At 44.9% G+C, this 25912-nt stretch overlaps 1 protein-coding gene across 1 annotated transcript in view; it reads right to left on the bottom strand.

Annotated features, from left to right (window-relative positions):
* HOMER1 (homer scaffold protein 1) overlaps window positions 1–17313 on the bottom strand; it is a 754981-nt gene extending 737668 nt beyond the window's left edge. The window contains exon 1 of the mRNA XM_086960736.1: window positions 16642–17313. Coding sequence (XP_086816862.1) covers window positions 16642–16646 — 5 coding nt within the window. The 5' untranslated portion in view covers window positions 16647–17313. The remainder of the gene's footprint in view (window positions 1–16641) is intronic.
* Window positions 17314–25912: the final 8599 nt, after the last annotated feature.

Genomic DNA, 25912 nt, shown 5'->3' with positions numbered 1-25912 from the left:
AATCGTAATGGTAAGGTCTCAACGAATGCAGTCATCAGAATAGTTAGCCGCTGGGGACAACACGTTGCATGAGCTGTTACCGAACCAAGCAAAGTATCGATATATATAGGTACTGCTGATGGAAGTGTGAGACAGACTTCTAACACGCATTCTTCTCCGCATAGCAGGCATCGTAGAACAGGTAAGATGCAATCTTACCAGATTGGTCTGAATGAAAGAAACCAGGTAGTATTCAGATCTCTTAGCCGAGCCAAGCCGAGGACTTTAGTAATTCGCTCTCGGTACTGCATTGCTAGGATTGTGTCTTCCATTGTAGCCTGAGTTTGTCTGTGACTTGACTTGCCATATCCGAGCAGAAGGAACAAAAATAAGATTCCTGCTACGAGTCCCAAGATGAGAGGCAGGCCGCCGAACACAGAGTGCATAAAATTCTGGAAGATGCTCAGGACTGCTTCAAAGGGTGCTAATAGTCCCGAAAAAAATTGTCTTAAATACATGTGCGATGCCACAGGTATCAGACATGTTCAAGATTTGGCTTAACGTTTCTACGAAATGTACGGGGCAATTTGTCGATAATAATGTATGTATCTCTGCTGCTGTCCTTGCAACTTGCAGGTCATACTTTTCTCTAGACCAGGTTAAAGGCACAGTTGTTTGTAAAAGAATAGACTTCATTCTGCTTAAAGTATCAATTCGAATAGAAGAGATATTCAAAGAAGGCCATATTGCCGCCTCCATGTCTAGCTTGTTGTTTGGATACAATACTTGCATACAACAAGTGACCCTGGAAGTAACGCTCATGAGATAGGCCGTTCCTGGCACCATGCCACAACAGCTGTGGTCACTTATTAGAACGTAGCTGCCATTGGAAAGCTGTCTGAAAAAAGGCTCTATCTGTGTAGCAGGGGTGCCGTGCAGGTGGCATGAAAGGTTATTTGATGAACCTTCGCAGGCTCCGTGTAAGTTAATTCCTTGACACAGAAGTGTACCGCTTAGTGAATTTTTACAGTTGTTACCACTAAGGAATACCTCTTTCTTGCCCCCACTCCAACATCTATGTGTGTAAGGTAAATTCCAGGTTGACTTGATGTACCCTTTACCCAACCTTTCATACAGGCCTGGTGGTATATACTTTTGGCAATATTGAAACTGAAAAGTTGTTTTCGGAATTGTAATGGTGCCATGTATTATCAATTCAATGACAGGTCTTTCGGAGACTGTCAATGGTAATCTTTCTAGTTTTTCAGCACTGTATAGTCTGCCCCTCTTTGTGCCAAAGAGATTTGTTTATCAGTAAGGTTATAGATAGAAAATAATGACGTTGTGTTTATCAGACGCCATGGCACGTAACCTGAACGCAGATTTTGTAACGTCCAGCCTAACTGTACAATAGAACCTAATTGGGACTGGCCATGTTGTAACATTAGCATATCCTGTTCTATTATATCTATAGCAGATGATACAATACTGTCCAGTGAATAAATTCTGGAGGTACTGCATTGTTAGGATTGTGTCTTCCATTGTAGCCTGAGTTTGCCTGTGACTTGACTTGCCATATCCGAGCAGAAGGAACAAAAATAAGATTCCTGCTACGAGTCCCAAGATGAGAGGCAGGCCGCCGAACACAGAGTGCATGAAATTCAGGAAGATGCTCAGGACTGCTTCAAAGGGTGCTAATAGTCCCAAAAAAATTGTCTTAAATACATGTGCGATGCCACTGGTATCAGACATGTTTAAGATTTGGCTTAACGTTTCTACGAAATGTATGGGGCAATTTGTCGATAATAATGTATGTATCTCTGCTGCTGTCCTTGCAACTTTCAGGTCATACTTTTCTCTAGACCAGGTTAAAGGCACAGTCGTTTGTAAAAGAATAGACTTCATTCTGCTTAAAGTATCAATTCGAATAGAAGAGATATTCAAAGAAGGCCATATTGCCGCCTCCATGTCTAGCTTGTTGTTTGGATACAATACTTGCATACAACAAGTGACCCATTGTCCACTACAGAGAGTGATTTTTCCAAATTAATACGATCAATTTCTCGTATTTTTTCTGCAGTTTCAATTTGTGTTATTTTCCAAGCTTCATTGTAAGCTGAAACGTTTTTGATGCGGTTTGCGAGGTCCCAGTAAGAAATCTCGCAAGTCAGCACCTTCTTTAAGTAAAGTCAAGTGTTGCTTAATTTCAGGTAGTGTGGATTTCTGTAGCCATTCGAGGCATAGTTTTCCTACACTGTAGGTTGTTAATATCCCTGGATGTTGTCTCTGGGAATATCTTGGGTCTGGCCTATTCTGTTTGAACCCCTGTATTTTGTTCAGGAATCTATCTTGACAGTTATTAGTGTCTGTGGGCAAGATCAACCATTTTTTCCAATTAGGAAGTGTTCTGTTATGTTTTAAAATATGGGATACGTTTATCTCCACTTCTGTAGTGCTATTACTATCAGGTATGGGTTTTGGTATAGACGGTTTGTTTAAGTCTTTTATCTTGTCTAGGCCAAGACAGGTCGTTTGTTGAATGGTGTCATTCAGGAACATTATTTGTTCTGGGATCATGCAGGCTCTAAACAATGATTCTAGACCTTGTACCTGCCACTCTTTTGTACCCCAGACTGTTTTTGTCTCAATGTTGTTTTTCCAAAATTCAAAACCAAACAGACATTTTTCATAAAAATTTTCAGAATAAATCAGTTTAGTATTTGTCAACATGTTTTTCTTTCCTGTCTTATTCATAATTTTAAAATAAAACGTTTCTAGATCAGTGATATTAAACCCTGAAAAGTATGGGAATTTCTCATAAAATGTTTTTGAGCTGCCTTTTGGCTGAGTTGGACAATGTTCCCATTGATTATACATAAAAACATTTCGAGGATTTGCTGATTTATGCAAATAGTGATGCCCATAATGATTATAGCAATACATTTCCTCATAATTTGATGAACCTTGTAAACAATCATGTTCTGTATATTTAGCTGACATTTCTAAATCTGACATCATATTGTTAATATTTTCAAAGTCCCAATCATCAGAGAAAGTACTCGGTGAAACAAAGTCACTTAAAGAAATCTTGAACTGATGTGGATATTTCAATAGTTCAACCGGGCCATAAATGTCGTAATCAGTAGTGTCCCACGCTACACCACCAGGTATAGGAATGGCTGTGATATTCACCGATGATAGTTCTCTTTTTTCAATGTGAGATGATCTGTGTGGTTTTAGAACCAAGTTGATGTTCTGACTTGCTGTGTCCATTGTACTGTATTTTCCATCAATCATCCTTCCCAAGCTTAGAAACAAAATGAGCCAGAGCAGGAGAAAAAATACACCTAACACAATCCACAATTCAATCCATGGTGAAATCAGATATGTTTCCCCAAGTTGATGAAAGAGTTCTGTAATTTTGTCTTTGAAAGTTTTGTTTGCTGGCTTGTCTTCATGTTCACTTGGATCATCAGAAAAGTCATCGAAATTGATGAAGTAGCCAGATGCAGTTCTGTCAATTGTTTGAATTGCATCAGGATTGTTATCAATCTTTATATTTGCTTCTTCCTTTTTCATATTTGTATAGTCCGAGGCTACATCATTGTAGTCAGGTGTTTGACTAACTGTTGCAATTTGGGTTTCAAGAGGCACAAGTTCCATGGCTTTGTTGCATAGTCCTTTTTAATTCACTGCAGGTTTATCGAATGTGATTAGTCTCTCAGTTTGAACCTCTTGGATTGTAGCAAGGTTTGGTCTTCTGCTACTTCTTGGGAGTCCACTGGGCCTACTACTTATTATTGGCCACATGGTTGTGGTTATACCAGGTCGATTGATACAACTCTGTTTCCCTTTTTACCAGCAAGGGGCGGTAGTACAACGATCTTGTTCCGTTGATTGCTAAGACAGGTACTGCTTTTCTGTAAGAAGGCCCAAATTCCTTCTTTACCGCGATTTTTTGTCTGACCAGATCCCCAATCTTTGGAATCCAGACAGGTCTTGCTGGGACAGGTGGTTTCTCTTCAGTGGCCGTTGGCTTTAGCTTTGTGTTACTTAGACTTCTTCTTGTTTCATTCAAGTCCTGTAAAACAGCCAAACGATCTTTGATATCAAAAGCTTTTTGTTCCACCACTGAAGTCTGACAATCGAGATCTTCGATTATCATTCTTGTACCAAATAAAAGTTCATACGGAGTGATTCCACCCAGAGAATTTCTTGGCAGATTATTAAGACGTTGGACACTTATTAGATGTTTGACCCACCCATCACCCGAACCTAATACCCTTGCTGTTATAGATTACTTTATGTCACGGTTTTTTTCTTTCCACTACCGCATTTCCCTCAGGATGGAATGGACTAGAGTACCGCAATGCAATGCCCAAGCTGGTCATGGCCTCCTTGGAAGCTCGAGAGATAAACGCAGGACCCTGGTCAGAATGTAGCGTGCCAATTGCGTATGTGCCGATAAAGACTCGCAAATCTTTTATAACTGTTCTGGCGTCAGCCGAGCGCTGGGGCCACATCCAAATGAATCTCGTCTTAATATTTATGGGATCGCATTTGTCTGGTCGGACGCTTGCGTATAGATAGTCTAATGCTGTCTAATAGAGGTGTCTGGGCTGGTCTTACTGTGCTAGAGTTAGATATCTGGTCCGGTTCATAACTGCGATCTCTATTGCAGTCCTGGCAATCCATTGCAAAGTTATAAACTTGCACGCTCATTCCCGGCCACCAGTATCTTGATTGCAATTCTATTAGAGATTTCAGGATCTCTTGGTGCCTCAGACCCATTCCCATGTGTGCTTCTTGAATCAAGAAGACCCTCCGGTTCGTGTTTGGAATTACTCTATCCCCCACTCCAGGGATTTGAGCAAAAGGAACGGAGTTCGCATCAATTATGTATGTATTTCCGAGTGGATAATTCAGAGGTAACGCCGCATAATTGCCTTCCATTGAGGCTTTTACTGCAAGTAGCGTTTCACCATCTATTTGTTTTTTAGAACGCTTTTTTGTAGCTACGGAAGCCGGGTGACCAGCTGCCGCTGTGGCTTTATTAGCCAATTAATTCCCTGCAACATGAACGCCATCACGTTGAAGACTCTGCGTATGTATCACGTGAGTCTTTCGTAGTTCTTTCTTTAAAAGAACTACTTGTTACCAAAGCTTTTTATGCTTTATTGTGCCACCTCTTTCATCTTTGTAACCGTTTTCAATCCAGGTCTGCATGGAATTATTGTAAGATTCGACGCAGTAATGTGAATCGCACACTATTAGTGTGGGGAATTCGCGATCTGCATTTTCAAGCGCCATCTTAAAAGCATGTAGTTCAGCTCTCTCAGCTGTACAGTTTGAGCGATTCAGTTTTAGTGATTAACGGTCTAAATTTACCTATGCGCCAGCGACCTTTTACAATCGCACATGCCGCATTATAAACTTTTTTATCCTCAACGTAGTGTTGTGCAAATCGGTCTGTGTAGATTACACAGGTGTACTGTTCCGGAGGTAGAATTTCAATTGGCAGAGGACATTCGTATTCGTATTGGAGAAATTCTTGTGTTTTTAAGTTAGGATCAAATTCGTATACTACGTCTGATGCAGCAAGAGAATTAACCCATTGTATCCATCTCGGATGTAAGGTATTAGCATTCGGAATGCTTGCTCTGGTTACTGCTTCTAGGGCAGGTATTGGTGTAACGATTATTATGAGTTTACCTTGTGCCAGGGCTCTCTCTTTTGCTACAGCAGTTAGAATATTTTCAGTGGAACTGAATTTCATTTGAGCTTGTGTGTACAAGTGTGATTTGTAAGCTATTGGTACCGTTTCTCCCTCATTAGAGGTTAGGTATGTAAATCCGTATCTTCCTGGGATGACTCGGATTACAAGGTTGCGTTCGTTCGCGCGTGTTTGCAGTTTTGTTTTAGTTAGCATGTCTGTTTGTAATGATCGTAAAATTTCTGTGTGTTTCTAAGTCCAATTAATTGCTTTGAAATCAGGTTTTATTAATTCGTAGAGCGGTTTAACCCTCTCTGCATTATTTAGAATGTAAGTTCTTCCGAAATTCAGGAAACCTAGAATTGATTGTACGTTTTTCAGCCTTTTTGGGGCTTGGAGTACTGCACACTTCTCTAAGAAGTTGTCTGCTAGGCTTTTGCCTTCACTTGATAACTCATATCCTAAAAATAGGACAGTGAGGTGGGCAATTCGTGACTTTTTACAGTTAAATTTGTACCCTTCAGAAGTGTACCCAAGTATTATGGTGTTCATTCTTTTCAAGTGTGTCTCCAGGTCATCGTCTGTTAGATAGATATCGTCGACATATGATAATGCCTCATCATCATACATTTGAGGTAATTCTGTTACTCTGGCTGAAAATAATCCTGGGCTATTCTTGAATCCCTGTGGGAGACGACAAAATTGCTTTTGGGCCCCCATACTGGAGAAAGCGGTCAAATACCTACTTTCTGGTGCTATGTTTTGACAGAAGAAACTATTTGAAATATCTAATGTCATTTTATATTTTTTGCGCACGATGTTATTCATCAGTGCTGCACTGTGTGAATTTTGTACTGCAAATCTTTTGCAACAGGAGTTTAAGTGTCTGTAGTCCAATACCAGACGATATGAATTGTCTGGTTTGGATACAGGAAACAAAGGATTGTTCATTTGTGAGGTGCATGTTTCAATCACCCCCTGGTACTCAAGTTGATCTAAGATCTCCAGGACTTGTTTTTAGGTCAAGCCTAGACGAAAGCAAAAGCGAAGCTTTTGCTGTCTAGGTCGACAACTTATATTATCACTCTGGGGGAATGTGGACAGCAGACTGACACGCGCTTCTCCTGCCGGAGATTTTACCTCGTGGGCGCGCACGGCGCCGTGCCCCTCTCGTGCACTCACACAGCCACACTCACGCATGCGCACATACACAGCCACACGCATACACAGACACACACACTGCATACACACACGCACCCCCCTTAAACAGACCCACGAGCACACAGACAGACACACGCAAAGACACACTCGAACACAAACAGACACACGTGCGTACACTACCCCCCACTCCCTCCCCCCACCACTCACCGGGCTCTTTCGGCGTGTTCCGTGTCTCCTCCGCAGCGCTGGTCTTCACCCGGGTCCCCTCCTGCGACCCGGGACTTCAGATGCTGCACTCCGCTTTGGCGCCGGGGCTCGGAGCGCGCATGCGTGGGCAGCCCCCGCCCTCTCACTCAGCCCGGGCTGCTTTCTGTTTTTGTACTTGGAATTTCTGGGAAAGTGTCCGCCGGTCTCTGGTAGAGGTGCAAGCACAGTCACCCCGTTCAAAGGCAGTTTGGGGATTTGAGTGAGAAAAGTTCTTGGCGTAAAGGCTTCCGGCGCGAACACCCATTTCATGTGCACGGCTGGTAACAAAGACGAAAAATGGTCAAATAAGGTTTTATATGAATTTATTGAGGTTATAAACGGTGTCTGCAGCGCTCTGCAGGACGAACTCTGAGAAAATAATTATCTGTAGACCGTAATGACTGCTGGATGAGGCACGGAGCCTGGGCCCCGTGCCAGCAGAGCAGGCATAGTAACTGGCACAGGGGCAGAAAGGGTGCTCGTGCCTTGGGCCGTGTAGGCAAGCTTAGTGACTGGGCAGCAGTGGCGCAACATAAGTCAGCGGTTCGAGGCGGGGCGAACTCCAGGCCCCCCTCAGCAAAAGTATTTGTTGGTGGGTCAGGGCAGGACGGCGACCTCCATGCACTTTTCAGAGGGGGTTGCTCCAGTTTCGTTACGTCACTTGTCAGGTGCATGGGTGTGGGTACAGTGGCTGCACCTTGGGTCTCGTCAATACTCCTGGTGACAGAGCTTGCCACTGTGCCAATTCGGGAGGAATATTGACAAAGCGCTCGGCACGGATGCAGCCAGAGTAACCAGGCCAGGGGTTCACTCGAGCAGACACCACGACTGGGCGACTGTGCCCTGTGTCTGCGGAGCAGGCAGGGTGACTGGGCGTTTCGTTGAGCCTCTTAAGGTTGCATGGTGACTGCCCTGTGCCTCTGGAGCAGGCTCAACGATTGGGTACTGTGCACTGATACATGCACGGTGATTGGGCGTTGGGCCTCTTGAACAGGCACTGCGACTCTCCCCTCTGCTATTGGAACAGCTACACTCTGGCAGGCTCCGATAATGGACCTTACACCACTTACATAGGCATGGTGACTAATCAGTCTATTGGATCAGTCAGAGTGACACTACAGTGAACCAGCCCAGTGACTGGACTCTGCACCACTGCGGCAGGCAGAGCAGAGAGCTAGTGTTGGACCACAGTTGTAGCATTTATATAGCGCCAACCAGGGCTTTAAGTGATCTGAAACAAGCATTTTTTCTTTCTATGTCTGCCACCCTATCTGACTCTTATCTCCATTTGTCCGCTGCCCGATAAGACCACTTCAAATGCTTACATTTTTCAGACATGTAAATTAAATATTTCATTCAAGCCACCTCACAGGGGTGAGAAAAAAAGACAGTGTGTGCATGTATATGTTTGCGTGCATGCCTGCATGCATGCATGTGTGTAAGCATGCGTAGATATGTAGGAGTGTCTGTGTGCGTGCTTGCATATCAGTGCATGTGTGTGTTAGCGTGTAAATATGGCTCCTCTTGGTAATACTGTATATGTATGGATGCTTGCTTATTTGCATGTCTATGTGTGTGTGTCTGCTTGAGTATGTGTGCATGAGCGTGTTTATGTATGCTTATATGGTTGAATCCATCTATGTATGGGGCCACAGATTACTGTTTCCAAATTAGTGCATGTATATATGTTTGTTTGTGTCTGTGTTTGCACGTTTACGTGTCTGTGTGCATTTATGTTTATTTTGAAGGTTTTTTTAATGCACATAAAAGGCCCAAGGGGTGGGTGAGAGCACTTTACTAAAAACAATACATGTGACAAGAACTACTGGCTGCGGTAAATATTAACCTCAATAGCACCTCTTTCGTACTGGTTTTCCAGAGGAACACGGTCAAATGAATGGGAATAGCGGTATGCAAATATCATAACTCCACTACATACAGAAAACAAACGTAAAAAATATTGCCATTTTTAACACCAAGAGCTCTAGCTTTCACAAATGCGAGACCTATTGCATTGCACATGCTTGTTTAGCTTCTTGCTTAACAGGATACTGCCTTTGTGCAGTAGGTTGATTTTTTAACTGGATTTATGGTGAGGAGAATCCTCATCCCATCCTACATGATTTTTATATAATGCAGGAGCTTGGGCCACTGCCCATTTTCTAGCATATGTGTATTTTTTATGAATTGGAATGTAATTTGAGAAGGCAGGCATAATCATTTCTTCCCCATGTGGGCACTCCCTGACAAACTCTGGTGGCCAGTCCTTTTCTGCTAGAAGGATATCATAACCTTTAGATAGGTTCTCCCAGAAGAGACCTCTTATTTTCCTAGTTATGTTTCCCTCTATATGTAATGTTATTTCATATAATTTATGGGGCGCACTGACTCTGGTGTCTAGAGTTTCCAGTTCAATATGTATTCATTCGTGTCCACTGTCTCCAGAAGATTCATCAGGATCTTCGAGCTATGGTCACTTCTGATGCGCTGTCTAGCATTCTCTGGGCCCATTCTCCGTTCTTGAGTTGTGTCCTCAGAATCCTCGGCATGTTTTACTTTAATACTGGATACCTTCTTTTTGGGAAACTGTAATTTTTTACTTTGATGAGCAGGTTCTTTGCCTTTGGACTTGACGCGCTCCTCTTTATGTGTCTGACTGTCCTCTTCTTACCGATTTCTGTGAGGAAGTCTGAAAAGATCGAGAGGGACGTGTATCAATATCTTGATATCTGTCAGGTTCTCAAATTTTCCCTATTTCTAAGGATATATCTTTTCTCAGAGGGCTCCCGTTGGGGAGACCTACCCCCCCCCCCCCCCCCCCCCGTTCTGGAGATCTATCTCTCCGTTGGGGAGACCTTCCTCTGGTCTGAAACTGTTTTTCTCTGGGAGTGGTTTGCTTATTACCCTCCCACTTCTTTTTAGGAGTTTAAGTTATTTTTAATTAAAGTCTTTTCAGGATTTTCCGTTAGTTGTGGTTTTAGTGGTTTCCCACCCAAACTGTCTCTACCTAATTCTTCATAGGATTTTTCAATTATTCTGGCAAGTTCAAAAGGTTGTTCTACTATATCTGTTTCTTTTAATTTCTGGCGGATCACCACGGATGCTGCTTCTCCTTTTATGTTGGGTAGTAGTATAGCAGAGACTTGCTTAAAGTCTTTCAGTAATTTCATACCTAGATTTAAAGCAGGCTCTGGACCGTATTCATTTTGAATCGGTCTTAGTACGTCTTGTATAACCGTCATAGACGGAGCACCATGTGTTTTTGTGTAGATTGAAGCAAAGACTGTTCCCCAGGTGTCACAGTCCTCCACATGTGGTGCAATCCCCATTGGTAGGCAGATTGTCAGAATTCTGAGTTTTTTGTGAGGGGTAGTATCAGGAAATACTGCCTCTATTTGAGTAATTTTTTGAGCTAACCAGAACGGAATTTGTTCCCGTTTTGCGGTTAATTACCAATGACTGATTGTATAGTCTGTGGTGTAATTTTATTAGTGTTCCCCTGGTGAGGGGTGTGCTGTGGAATTTTTATAGCAGGTTGGACTGTTAAAGTCTGCATGACATATTGTACCAATTGTCTATGTATTTTAATTAGTTGTTTTAGCGGAGCTAAAAGTTCTCTGTCTGACATTGTTTCAATGTCAGGATGTGGTGTATAGCTGGCTAGAACCGGCCAGGTGGCTCCTGGTCTACCTAGTGGACCGAGCCTAGTAATGTGATTTTGATGTTTTAGGGCGCCATTGAACCAGAGCTCATGCTCTGAGTAAGTTAGTGGAATTTCAACATCCTCGAAAGGGGTGTATTCTTCTGGAGGTTCCCCTGCTTTGTAGTAGTGGAACTCGCGTGTCACAGCATTTGCTGCTGGAAAATTTATCCAAGAATAGAATACCTCTGTTTGTCGACATTCATGTGCCTCTACCACAAATATGACTGTACCACCTCGCGAGGATACACCATTTTCTATAGGTTTTATAGTTACACTTTTCCTTACATTGACCGGGATGAGTATTGTATTCGGTTCATTTTGTTGGGGACTTGTGTCTTCCGCCAAAAGTTGAGTTGCTAGTCTAGCTCTCTCCCTTTCGTCTTCACTTTCCGTCATTTTGCTGAGAGTTTTCAGATCAAGTTTCAAGGAAACAAAGATTAGGAGCACAATATTTTGGAACACTGTATCCTTCAACGTTGAATAAACCAAAAACTAATACATAGGAATCTCTTCCTACTAAGTTTTGGAGGATATTAGCTTTTTAACCCATTCCAGACGTCTATTGGAGTTTTTACGGAAAAAGGGTTCTGTGTGAAAAGCACGACTGAGTTACTCTATTAGCTAGCGTTAAATTATCGCCTTACCAAACGTTGGGCGCCATGTAGTGTAGTTCCTATATTCCCAATAGGCTCTATGCATTGGAATAACATAAACGACAGTGTAGACGTAGGACTGAGGTCGACTAGGTCTCTATTGAATATGTTAGACTTAATTATGAAATGCCAGCTAGCTCAGAGGTCACTAGAAACTTCCTCGAGTAAACAAGAAGGTGTTAACTTTCCTGTTTAGACAAGAAGGGATTAGTTTCTGACAACTGCATAAACATGACAACTTTGCTCCCCCAGAATAAGGAGTATATCTCCGGAGTCCCGGAAACAATAGATAGCTATTTCACTCAGTTAATCGTGCATGCTTAGTTTCACCAGGAGTGCAGAGAAATAGAGAGACGGGAGTTTTCAATAAAAAGGTTATTTATTAAGCAGTCTACTTTCTCATGCAAGAGAAGTGAATTGCCACAATTGCAATACTTGTCATAAAGTAAAGTGCGTACAGTAAAATGAGTATTATGAAATTATACTGTAAAAGCATTTATATGGTTTCTAAGCCATAAGATACTTAAAATGGATAAAATACATACAATGATAAAATAATGACTAAACATACTCAACTAGTGTTTCTAAGATACGCCCACCCCGGTGTACCTAACCTAAGCCTAGTACAGGGAAGGAGTAGATGGGTTACAGTTTTTGCCAAGAACCTGAATCAAGAATTCTCTATGGGTCTAATCAGCTCCGTACCTTGGTTATAGAATGAAGGAGGTCTTGTATCTCTTTCTCAGGACTCGATCTCCCAATAACCCGCAAGGGTGACCGGGAAACACTGGAGCTGGATTTCTAGGCAGGAGAAAAGACAGCATCTCTCTCAGTGCGTCAGTAGGGAGGGTCGGCTTCCTTCGGCACTCACATCAGCAGGGCGTTGGGCAAGTAGATAGCCGATCTGCTCCAAACCACTGTGTGTTGCGTAAGGCAGATGCTGGTATATTTATACCTGGAAGGTGCCGAGCATGACGTAAGGTTGGACATAAGACGTCACTAAGAACTCGCAGTTCTTTCAGGACTCCAGGAGTTCTAGGACAAATCAATACAGAAGCAGGGGGAATTCCCGGGCTGCTGGAGGCTTGGTTTGTTTAAGAACACGTTGTGCTTTCTAGGAGTCTATGGGAGTAGCCTTGCCGTATTTAGACTGCATTGGCGATGTCTTAATATGGGTATGATTCTTATGCCTATATAAGGGTATGATTTGATATAACAACATAAGGGCATGAAATCAGGAGTATTTACTAGAGTCCTAGAATCATCTACAACACACCCCCGCCACCCACGCCAAAAACCATGAGATCATCATTGACAGGTAACTCTACATAACCGTCCAAATCAATGTTGTCACCGTCTTAGGCTTCCATACCCTGAAGATGCTGAGGAAGATTTTCAAATAGCTCTCAATCATCACTGGAAAACCATCATGCCCAGCCTGGTCACAAGCAAACTAGACTACGTGAACACCCTCTATGCCTGGATCAACAAAAAAAACTCACCAGAAGGCTGCAGACCATTCAGAACTCGGCAGCTAGAATCATTCTCCACCTTCCACACCACACTCACATCATACCATGCCTGAATGAACGCCACTGGCTTCCCATTCACAAACAAACACAAGTCAAACTTCTAACCCACACTTTCAAGACGCTACATTAACACTTGCCCAGCATACCTTAACTATTGCATCTGATTTAACAAACCTTCCACATACCTCCGCTGGACTCCTATTTTCATAAAACCCACACATACAGAAAAACAGATCCAATGGTTGAGCCTTCTCCTACATCACTCCTAAAGCGTGGAATGACCTGCTGCAACATATTAGAGCCTCCTCCTCACTTCTTGAATTCTGCAGGACATGAAGACCTTGCTATTCGACTAGTCCCACTAGGCCTCCGTTGTTTCTAGACTCACACCTGCTCAGCACCAGGATACCCTCCCAGGTAATAGTACACACTGCAAATCTGGGAAAACTTTCTAAAATATTGGCTAAATCGTCGCTGGAGCAGTCATAAGTGTATAACTAGCAGAAATGTACTTGTGTTTGGGAACTCACACAAGTGACACTGAATGGCAAGGAAAACTTTAACTTCCAAAGTTTCAGTGAACAATACCACTATGAAGGTCTACTGACTGCGAAGAGCAGAAAACTGGTGGCTCGTTTTTAGCATTATTTTAAATATTAAAAAGTGAGTTTTTGGAACTATTTTATTGTCAACTTTTTAACACCATATTTAAGTGCTCTGTTGCTGTACATCTTGACATGTGCAGGGGATGGCGCAAAAACACATTTCCATGATGAGAATTTACTACCCTCCCCTCCACACCGCAAATGAATTCGCCTTTTCTAATCCTAACTACGTCACCCGCACCTTCTTTATGTGTGCAATTATTTTTGGGAGATGCACTACAAACGTTAGTGACTATTTACAAAGCTAAGACCCTCCAAAAAGCACTGCCCTGGCACTTCCCGGAGGGGAGAGAGAATCGCCAGTGTTCTTTTCCAGGACTCACCCACACTTGTGAAAGTGAGACCATTATCTCCATCTGGGTGATTTTCCGTTATCTTAACTGGAAGTTACTCTGTAGATTTGCACACGTCCGAATTATCTGAATCAGATTCGAACATCTAGGAGTGCACGTGCAACTTTCTGTTTTCAATGTTTAATCGGGCACAAACAAAACGTTATTTGAAACATTCACACAATGTGTCTAGTATTATGCAGATTTTGCCAACCCAAGTGATTTCAATGCACTTCTTGACATGAAAAACTTCAAAAACGAAAATTCTCGGCTGATTGGAACAACCGACATTTCTCTACATCGTATGAATCATTAAGTTACTATTCTAGTGTAGAAGTCTTAGTGTGTTTTTATCCTCCTCAAGCTAAAGTTAAACTTGTAGCACAAGGAGTACCAGTTTCATATTTTAAAAAACCGTTGTCAAATTATAAACACCTACTACCGTTTCAGAAAATTGCATAAAAAAAGCTATGTAAAAGTTTCCATTAAGACATTTGCAAAATGTACACTCCGCTATTAAACAAATTTCATAATCGGGTTTATTACTCTATACAAGTAGTGTTTCTGTAACACTTTCCTGCCATCAGAATATTTATGCTCAGTATTTTTCTCTCGTTCAAATATGTAGTTAGGTATTGTGAATGGCCATAGGAACTATGACCTTGTCATTACGGTATTGAAGTATACTGGATACACACATCAGTCTAACGTACATCCTCGAGCATAGAGACAACAATGACCAGTCAGCAGCCTACCATGCCTAAGTAGGGCGCAGTATCCGACTTTTTCTTTTAAAGCAAACTGTTCTTTTTAGCCACAAGTAAGACTGACTGTTGCCTTTGCTTGCTATTTGTAGGCGCGTGCAATGTAAAAGGTATTTCACTCCTCCTTACTTGAAGAGGTGAGCGAGAAATACGAATACAATGTAACGTTCTCTACTGCAACCAAATGAGTGCAATTTAACACAAAGTGCATTCAACACCACTAAATGTTAAATTATTTTATCTAAACTAGCAACATTTCCTCTACTCCTTTCAAAACAAACCCGTCCAACAAGAATAACAATCAAAAAACTCCAGCTCACTGCAGCAATCGCAACTTTTCAAGCGTGGCAGCAAAGCACTCTGTGCACAGTATAACTCCCGGGCTCTGCTTGTTTGGGATAATTTGAGCGCCGCCATTGTGCTTTCTTTGTGACTTCCTTTCAACAAGCCTACTCCCTGTGTACCAAGTGGTGAGTCATGCAAACCTCCAGAGAGCCTGCTTAAAATAAATGACGTTAAATTGTTCAGCTCCCATGTCCCTTCTCCGCCTCCGATACCCAACTGTTTAAGAATAAAGGCAAAAAGCTCAGCTAATCACACAATTTTGAGAAAATTGATCTGCTTTTGAAGTACCTTCGGCTGCTACTGGGCCTCAAAACACATCCGTTGATTTTAGGAAGTATTTGATATCCAAAACTATGTCCGAAACAAAGAAATGATAAGTAGGGCACAATTGACCATAACAACTAGGAGCATATACTCTGCTCTGCTGACCTGGCTTGCTGTCTCTTCAGCTCCTGGAGATGCAGGCGGCTCGGCGAAGTAAGAGCCAGACGGAATGCAAACACTCTGTGAGAATGTGGTGCTGAAGGGACAGCGTCCTCCAGAGAAACATGCATTGAGCTGGACTGTATAAGCAGCTTCGCGACCTGTGGGCATGGCCACGAAAGGGCATCGCGCAAAGTGGCCAGATGACTCGAGGTCACCTGGGCTCCAGGGTGCGGCTTTTCATTTTGTGACCAAATGCATTGTGTGCCCTGTGGTTTTGGTTGATTTCAAGTGAATCAATGCGACTAACCCGTAAAAGGAACGGAAGACTGCAATATGAGAATAGTTTTTTCTGCTACCACTGAGCCACACGGTCACTTAACCACATCCAGATATGTGGCAGTCAAACTATGATTAACTTATCCATGTTAAGGGAACGTGCAGCGCGAGACAAGTCTTGACACTCTCCTTTAAACTCAAGCAACAACTCTCGCCGCCGTCACAGGCGATTGTTGTCAATGCTCCACCAGTTCGATGTGTATGTCAGTAGAACATATTATCTTTCCCGTTAAAGAGAGTTGTGTATTTCAGCTCAATCTGAGGTGTTATGCAATGATAGAGGGCAATGGGGACTCGCGGGAAAGGATGGATTGCAAGATTATCTATCAGATGCTAGGGTCGAGAGAGCTAAACTAAGATATTCAGAAAATGATTATAAACATACAACTCATTCTGAAATTAAATACAATAATGGACCCGCCATCAGAGTATATGCAACACAGGTGCGATCAAAATTGCATAATGGTGAAATTAAGGGCATGTTGTCCTCCACGCTGTTCGTGCTATTTAAATTCAAATCAAAAGCATGCACACAGATGCATCTAAACGAATCGATAGGCACCAACATTAAAAAAATCTTCATTTGCCGCGGTGATACTCCACTAATAGAAAGCTCACGCCTTGAAAAGGAACTTACATTAGGGAATAGAGCTGCCATCAAGACGGGAGAACATGGCATGCCTTCAGCCATGCATGTGACTTTCCAGGAATAGCTGTCAGAGCAGGCATGCAATGAGCCCCTAGTGCTTCTAGGAACTGCAGTTTTTAGTGCAAATGCATGCTTACCCCATTTTACCAAGATGAAGAGATGCTTCAGAGCGGTGTGTGCTGGGACCAGGCGTGCTCCTGCTCCGTGCTTGGTGTCCGGTGGCCGTACCCAGGGGTACTCGGGAACGGTGGTTCCCTGGGGGCGAATGGCAGTGCTGGAATTCGTAGAACCGGGCGCCCTACAGGAGGGTTTCCATGAGTCCAGGGGCCGCAGTCAGGCGGCGCTAGGCAGCCCGGCTCCTTGGCCCATCGTGTCCCAATACCGCGCGATCCGCTGCCCACGCTTCTCGTGCCAACGCCAGAGCCGGCGAGCCGCCCCCGTGCTCGCACCGGGCACCGAGCTCCCCACAGGACCGGCGGAGACTGCAGCGGGGGCTGAGCGCGCCACCGGTGCGGAGAGATGTCTTCAGACCTCCGCTGAGCCGCCCACGGGCTTCTGAGGCAAGGCTGGCAGGGCATGTAGCGCGCCCCCGGCAGCAACACCACCATTACCGGCGGTACAGGAAGCCATGTCAGCGCGCGCTAGCTTGGACGTCAGTCTAAAAAAACCCTGAATAAACCGCAATTTGAGACTGAATTCCGGTGCCGTTATTTGAGCCTTTGACAGACGTCTTTTGTCCAGTAATTACGGTAATTATGGCAAGCAGGGCTAGAGCTGTAGAACCAAAGTGCTTACAGCCAATCAGCTATGCGAGAACATATCTATTTCTGCTTGGGGAAAGTGCAGCTGCTCAGGATTGGGTTGAAAAAAAAGCATTTTTCACTGGATTGGTTGGGGAAGCTCTTTAAATTGCTTATTGGTTGGGGGCCTCAGCAATGGGAGGGTGGACTAAGATTGGCCGTGAAAATAGTTGTTCAAATGTTTATTGGCTGTGAAAACATCGAACGAACACTACAACACAATTGGTTGGGGAACGTTTGTTTAGTTGTCCATTGGTTGCGATCCTCAGTAATTGTATATACCCCAGTCACAGACTTTACTTTTAGCGGCTGATATCCCACTACCCTTTCCTGTCAGAACAGTTCGATTACTCTCGTTGAGTGTCGGAATCTGTAAGGCAGTCTGCAGGTCGGAGTTTAGAATCCGAGACACTCCGACTTTGGGACATGTTCTAGACTCGACGTCGGCTCAATATCCTGTGATTTTGAGAAAAACGTGTACTCTCCCTGTGTCCTTGTGTAATGTAACTTCGCTGCTCATGTAAAGTACTCCAGTACCTATTTAAATAGGAGAGGGGTGGGCGCACACTGCCTCACACTCCAGCACTCAGTTTGAACTGCATGTACCAGAATGCGAAGGGGCGACCCGGCTGAGAGGTCAGGAGTGTGCTCCCTCCCTGTTTCCTACTCCAGTACCTTCAAGTCGCGTTCGCACTATGTAAAACTGCCAAAAAGAACAAGCATTTGCAATGCAATAGGTCTTGCATTTGCGCACGTTTGAGCTATTGGCATTGTAAATAAAAATGCCTTATATTTATGTTTTGGTTTTTAAAACATAAATAAAAGACATTGTCATTTACCATGCCAATTGCTTCAACTCCCGTAAACGAGAGACCTATTGCATTGCAAATGCTTGTTTCATCCCGGCTACTTGGCCCTGCCCTGCATGGGAATTCCTACCTGGAGAATGACAATGCTGATATAATAACAAAATCGATGGTGGTGGGATGCTAGGGAAATATTTTTAAAGACCAGCAAGGAGAGCTTCCCCACTACATAAATGTGTAACACTATACTACCTCGGGTCTGTTTATCAAGCACGTGAGATTGTGTGTGGAAAAGACCTCTCTCTTATACTAAAGTGTTAAATTATATCTAAAAAGAAGAAGAGGACGGGGGAATCCATCCCTTGCGGACTAGAACCCTCACTCACCCTTGGGTGACATGCTTCATCATATGGGTTCCCCCTCCCAGCAGGAAAACCTGGTCCTGCTGAGGGCTACAACCTCCTCACTGTGAGGAGGAAGCTCAGGGATGTTTCATCAAGATATGGTCTAGTGGTACTAGGATCCTAAAATCCCATATGTGAAGATGTAGTGTAGTGAGGGTGCAGCGCAACAAACAAATATAATAAATGGGTCTAAACATGAGTTTAAAACTGCCTAGGAAGATGAAAGATTGTTATCTTTATTAAGTTGCTCTCACTGGCAGGATTAAAAAGCAGTGAGTAGAGCAGTATAGATTTAAAACTGCTCTTTACAAGCGGTCAATGTAGGAAGGTGGATACCTGACTATGGTTACCCCAGATTTTCTGCCTAGTGTTTAGCTGGTTTTCGACTTAGTTGGCCTGGGATCCTGCTAATCAGGGCCCCAGGCTATCTGCTCTCTCTGTGCAATGGACTCTATGTACTTTAGGTACATCTCCAATTGGGTATTGGGTCACCTTATGAGCCCCTGTACAGTGTACTATAGGTACCCAGGGCATAGGTGCATCCAAGGCCTACCAGTGGCTGCAGTATGTATTATGCCACCCCTGGCTGGCCACTCACATTGACACAACTGGCTGATCACTCAGCTGGGGCAAGGTCGTGCAATCACCCCTTGCTTAGATATAGTATTCCTATATCTAACCTTATATATAGACACATATGTACCTTAACAATCCTGGAGGCAGAGTGCTTGGTTTTATGTGAGATGGTTCTGTAGCATGAGCTGAGCCTGTCTCCAGCTTTCGGAACCATCTCCTTATAGCTGTTCTAGGATATAGCCATACCATGTACTCTTAAGTGCATTATGAACCTCGCGGTTAAATGCTAACTCTGGTTTGGCTTTATCAAAACATGTCATGTAAGGTGTCATAGGCTTTGGAATACTACACCCTCGCCAGTTCTGGCGACGGGGGTAGCATTCCACCCTTCTAGAGGGAGAAGACATGTTATTCCTACTAATCCCAGTTAAAGTTAACCAGAGCCTCAGCATCACAAAATGGATGCTGCTGCCACAGACACAAGTCTGACCTTTTTCTGCTGGGAGTCCTTCCAGCGAGGGTGGCTTGGACAATAGGTTTCCTGTCTTGGGAGGTGCTAACACCACCCCAGACAGGCTATAGTGAATTGGGGCAGGGAGGGCTGAAAGAAATGAGACACTGCCTGGGGCACACAAGGTGTCCCATGCATAGTCCTGTTCAAACCGATGCTGGGGCACTCCAGCCCCAGCTCTACCGTGAAACTGGACAAAGGGAAAGGGGTGTAACCACCCCCTTCCCTGGTCCCACCCATAGGAGGGACCTAGCAGGTAATCCAGCCCCTAGATTTGGTATATAGGTAGGAGCTGAGTCCCAAGATTTTAGATTTATCCTGACTGCAACTTGAAACGAAACTCTGGACCTTCGACATTCTACCTGAAGATAGAAGACTGAAGAATCTCCCTTGTGGTCAAGGAGTGACCACCCTGCACAAGCAGGCACCATCCAGCGATCAATGGCTTGCCTTGTCGACGCTCCTGCTGGAGCCCGAGCACAGAGCCTGACAAGACTCGGACTTCCAGACTTCCTTCAGCCCGATTCGCAGCCCCAGCAAAGCTGAGACCCGTGGAGGCGACGCAAGACGTGGGACCGGCCATCTTGGAAAGTCAGAGAATTGCTTTCTGTGCAGCTTCTGAGGCATCCTCGAAGCGGTGCATTGAGGATTGAGAAGCCCCAGCCCCGAGCAACATCTGCACCAAAGATCAGCCCTCCACACTCCACGAGTTCTCTATGGGGCCCTTCTGCATTTTCCTGCTCGACCTGTGAAAAATAAATACAAACTTGGTGAACATTATCGGCGCCATCTTGCCCCTTTCCAGGCCCATTCGTGCGCGTAAGCGACAGCCATTTTGAGCACCATGGCCCCCCTGCCCTTCGCTGATAGCCAGCGCGTCTCTCTCTCTCTCTTAACCTCGCAAGCATTCCCCCGCACGCTGACAACCCCCGCTCTCTCATGCCTTGGGTCATAAACCCCTCTTCAGCGCAGCTTCACCACGGACTCCCATCCTGTTCCCAGCGCGACACCTCCCCTCATTCCTTTCATGGCCTCAGATCCTTCTGATACAAACCCCCTTTTTCCTGTGCCCCCGTTTGTCTTCCTTGTTCCCAAGCCGCCACCTGGCCCTGCGGATACTGTTTATTACCCGTACAGTAGGAAGCTTCCCCTCCCCATCAAAAGATCCCCGAACCGATCAAAGCCCCCACCCCATGAGATCCGATCAAACCCCATGCATTCCATGAATCGGCGGAATGCCCTGCTGTGCGACAACCATCACCTGTTGTGACCGGGGTGGGGAATCCAACTGTAAATGTGTGTGGGAACGGGTCTGAAGGGGAGATTCTGAGGATGTTCTTTCAAGTTCTAAAGTATTGCGAGAATGTGTTATGTGCAATAAAGGTCGTAAACCCTAGTATAAGAGGCCAGGCCTCAGAGATGTGGTTAGAGCACCTCGTGACGATACTTGCTGTCTGAATTGATGTGTTCTCCTCCGGAGCGAATAAAATCCTCGTTTCCCGCCTTCCAGTCTCCAGCGCCTGCTTCTTCATTGATTAATATTGGTGGGTCATAGAGGCGATACCGCCGGGCAACATAAAAGGGTTTTTGGTTACCGGTTGTCTTTGGAACCCTTTTTAACAATTGGCGTCCCAAACGTGGGGCCCATCAGCGACTCGTGGATCCAGTGGGAGAGGTCCCGACGACAGAGTGAACGACTGCAACGATCGGAAGGTACCCTGTCCGATAGACCCTCGTCTGACAGCCGATCATCCGAACTTCACTGGTTCCGAACAGACCTCTCTCGAGTGATCTGCGGTCCTGACTGGGAACCATCAGGAGTGCCACGTGAAGTACGAAGAGAAGAGGACGATCGGGCGCTGGATTCGGAAGACGAGAAACTGTCCATACGGTCCGGGTAAGGTCGTGTAAACACGACGAATAGCGAAAGTGATAGATAATCGAAAGTGATTGATAATTGTTGAGAAAATACTAGTATTACTTTTTGTTAATTTATTGGAGATTCACTGTCTACAAACGGAGAAACAACAGGCTCTCCCTTTATAAACAGCGAAGGATAGGTACGCACCCGTCGGACCTATCTTTCTCCCCCACTGAACAATTGCCCCTTCCCCCTATTGATTAACTGTTATAGATTGTTTTCTGGAGATTCTCTGTCTGCAAACAGGGAAAAATAGGTCCCCTCTTTGCAGATAGTGAAAGGGTAGGTGACGCGAACTTTGCGAGCCTACTTATTCTCCCCATTGACCATATTGATTTTTTATTTTTGACCTAACATTGATTGATTGCTCAGAATTGGTTTATGAGGTATTCACTACGTGCAAACAACGTAGAATAGAAATATTCTGTCTAGTCTTTGCGCGCAGTGATAAGATAGGTAGTGCTGACTATTATCCCATTGTGATCCGTCATGCCTGTCTTCTCCCCACTGGTTAGTAGCCTGTTTTACCCGGACCGCTTATTAGAGATGAACCATCCGGCTCCGCTGGAAGGCACCCCTAATAAGGACATGTTCATGAAGCATGGATTAATTGCTATAGCCTATAGTGAGCTGTGGCATAAATATACGAAAAGGGATCGAGAAAGACAGTGGCCACTGAGAGGATCCTTTGATCTCGACAAAATAGAAACAGTAGAAATAGCCCTTCGTAGGAATGAAACAACACCTATTATGCTCGATAGTCTCGGTATGTGGCGCAAAGAAGCCACGCAACGAAGGGAAGGCGACGAATTTAGAAAAGGTGAAGGGACACGACGGACAACCCTCCAAACGTCTAGTAGGCAAAGGGAAGGGCCAGCGATGGCACAGCCCCGAGGAGTAGACATGAAAAGCGAATGGTGTAAAGGGATGTGCCGACAAGCCAACCCCGGAACACAACGACCCGAAGGTAATCCCCCGACATTACGCACAGGACGGTCAGATTTAAAACAAAACCAATGTGCTTTCTGTAAATGTCTTGGACACTGGAAAGCCCAATGCCCGACTCTGCAAAGCATAGGTAAGAATGGAGGGTTGACAGAAAGGACGGACCGACAGAAAGGAAAAAGACGTGAGATAAAAACCAATCAGACTAGTGCAGACAGAACAGACAGGACCACCCCGTTCGATTATGCTCGGTGGCACAGATTTCGTCAGACCAATTTTAACGACATGTTAGAGTTCTGGGACTGATTGCTCTCTGTTGCTCCCCCACTCTGAAAAACAAACACAACTGCAGGTCAGTGTAAACAACCCCCCCCCGTTAGAGAAAAGATTCAAGAAAGCCAAGCGTCTATTATATAACTTAGGATTTAATTACGGTAAAACACACAACCAACAGTAAATAGAATAACTAGTAGAACTCTCTAAAAAGCAAACTTGACTAATAGGAAAAATACAAAACATGTTATGCTCACTCCGGAAGTCCTCGAAATGTAACAGTTCGATGGTCCCGCCCATCCGAAACACATAGCACGTGTGAGGCGGGGCCTGCCAGCAACCATGGGCCAAAAAGAGATCGCTGGCGAGAAGGTACTGGAGACTCCACCAAGCAGGCAATGAAATGGTCTTCCCATACTGCCCTTCCAGGGATGGCGTCCCCCGGGCCGCGAGTAGGGAGGGGGCAGATGAAAATGACCCCCCCCCTCGTATCTCCTGGTCCGGCCATCACGAATTCCTCCATCGAACGGATGCAGGGTGGGCAGGGAGGAAGAGGCGACGCGGACGAGCCTCTTCCACCTCCACAGGTAGGAGGCTTCCCTGCCCTGGCCCGACGCCGATGTCCTCCAGCCGGGCGACGGCCATATACCTACGCTGCACAGGAAATATAATGCCCGACTGGTATATTTTCTCAGCACAGGACATACAAGACCCGGCTGGTATACTTGCGTAGTACAGGACATACAATGTCCGACGGGCATATTTACGGAGCACCGGATGTACAGTGGTCCCCCAAGAGTCGGAATCAGGGGTGTAGGGTGGTCATCATGTGCGCCCCTGATTCCAAGAGACGGCGTAGGATGCACCGGGAGAGGAAGACGGCACGGTGAGCCTCCCTCACCTCCCCAGATGAAGGCTCCACTGCTGCACCCTGGCGCCCCGAACCAAAATGTCCTGCTCCAGCAACAGGATGCTCCGTCTTTCGCCATCACAAGAAGTTTCTTCCTCTCCTGATAGATACGACGAAGGACGGTTGCTGCAGGGCCTCAAAATGGCGTCTGGGCCCTCGAAAGGCGGGTCTAGGCCGCTGGAGTAACTTTGTCCGAAATTGCAACTCGGGCGCTTGCCCACCTGGGCGCAAGCCCCCACCATCGACAAACATCCCCTCGACTTTGAAGATTCTACCAAAGTCCCAAGAGCCCTCGGCCCCTTCAGGCTTCCGGTGAGGAACAGTTGCATTGATCTCAAATGAAATAACCACGGCACAGCAACAAGATGGCGGTGCTCTCGTGTCTGCATCAGCTTCCGTCTGAACCACCCAGGAACATTATGGGCTAACGAACTCGAGCAAGTTCCGGCTGAACATCAACATGACCCGGTAAGAGAGACTTTACCCCCTCCCTCTCTTGATTGACGGTCCACACCACCAGCCCCTTTGTTAGCACAGTTTTCTTTTGGACTACCGAAAGGGACTCTGGTCCAACCGCCAATTGGCGGGGATATTTTGCCCCTGATGCTACTTCCGGACTAAACCGGCCTCGCCCAAAATGGCGCTGGTATCAATGGTAACTAACGGATGCCTCGTGGTATTCCTTAGCTAATGAAACTGGATGTACTAAGATATATATATATATATATACGAACCATTGCGCACTCGATGTTAAAGGGAGGAGGGTTCACTTGGCGAACATTTAAGAAGGGTTCCGTAAAAATGTTGATTTCAATGAACAATTTATTTTTGATATTTGTTGTAACTGATACATAACGTCGCTCATGATGCACGCCCGCGGTTTGCATTTAGGAAATGTGATTACGATGAGCTTGACTGTGTTTCCATCTATGAACTGAAATGCCCCTGATTCCTTCGTCACGCAATGAAATGTTTTTGGTTACTTACAAATAATTAATTAGACTTTTTTTACATGTTCTTGTACTGCAAAATAACCCCCTACTGTATGTGCTTCCATCGACGACATGTCAGGCCAAAATATGAATTGCGCTCTCACATTTTACGTACTGAATAATTCTACAAATAAAAGTCTTAAAAAGCTATGGATAGGCATCGCGTACTTTTGTAAATACGGGTATCGGTGGGAGGGTTTTTCTGTGCGCAACTGTTCTGCTCTCTTTTTAAGGTTATCCGAGAAATGGTTGTTCGGCCCTGGGTTGATGGTCAAATCGAAGGTATGATACGCTGCCTCCAAGATATGCGACTAAGCTCAGGAACTGACGTATGAAGAAGGACCTCGACTTCAGAGAATGGGTAAAGTAAAATGGTGTCATTGATAAATTGTTATAAGGATATGGTGGTCGAAGGTACTAAGGTACAGGGTTGAACGAAGAACTGGTATGCCTTAAGAACATCACAGCTTTGGGAATGATTTAAGGATCCCGATGACCGGATACATCTACGAAACCGGGTACCTCGCGCTAGGCACCTCTGATTCCTCTTTTTAGCGTTTTTCACTACACACGATCCTTAATGCCATCCTCGAACCTCCCCATGAACCACCTATCACATTGCCTGCCCCCATGACTTTAAGAAACCAGAACCCTAAGGGATTATATCCCGAAGAGATAAGTACGAGTATGTGGTAAGTAAAGGATTTTCGTGCCCTTACATTTGATGTGTTCGAATGTTGTCCCCCTACCTCCCCTTTTTCTCCCCCTTTTTCCTCTGCAGGTTACATTAGAATCCCGATTAGAGTATCATAAGGGATCTGGAACCACGTCACGCCCGATGCATGAAGACGGACTAGCGCTACAAAATGGCACAACAAGGACGCTCTCACGACCTTTTTACCAAATCTAACGCTTTTCTGTCCCAAAACTGCATGCTTCCTACCTCCTAACACAGACCCGAAACGTCTAACGTTGGGTAACGCACTGAATAGCCCAAACAATACACGGTCATTCTCTATGTCACACGTGTACTGTTCGGCCTATTGTCTCTCTCTCTCTCTCTCTCTCTCTCTCTCTCTCTCTCTCTTACTCTCTCTCTCTCTCTCTCTCTCTCTCTCTCTCTCTCTCTCTCACTCACTCTTCCACCCCTCCACACTTTCCCTCTTCCTAGCAACTGGCACCTAATTGGCGAACCTGGTGCACCTCCTGATTGGCCCCAAATACCACAAGTATTTGCACAAATTTGTCCTAAATAAAATTGTATCGGTAC

This window comes from Lissotriton vulgaris, chromosome 3_1 (assembly GCF_964263255.1).
Source record: "Lissotriton vulgaris chromosome 3_1, aLisVul1.2, whole genome shotgun sequence".
Classification (NCBI taxonomy): Eukaryota; Metazoa; Chordata; class Amphibia; order Caudata; family Salamandridae; genus Lissotriton; species Lissotriton vulgaris.
The sequence above is the reverse complement of the archived record's forward strand: the minus strand, read 5'-3'. Positions and strand labels throughout refer to the sequence as shown.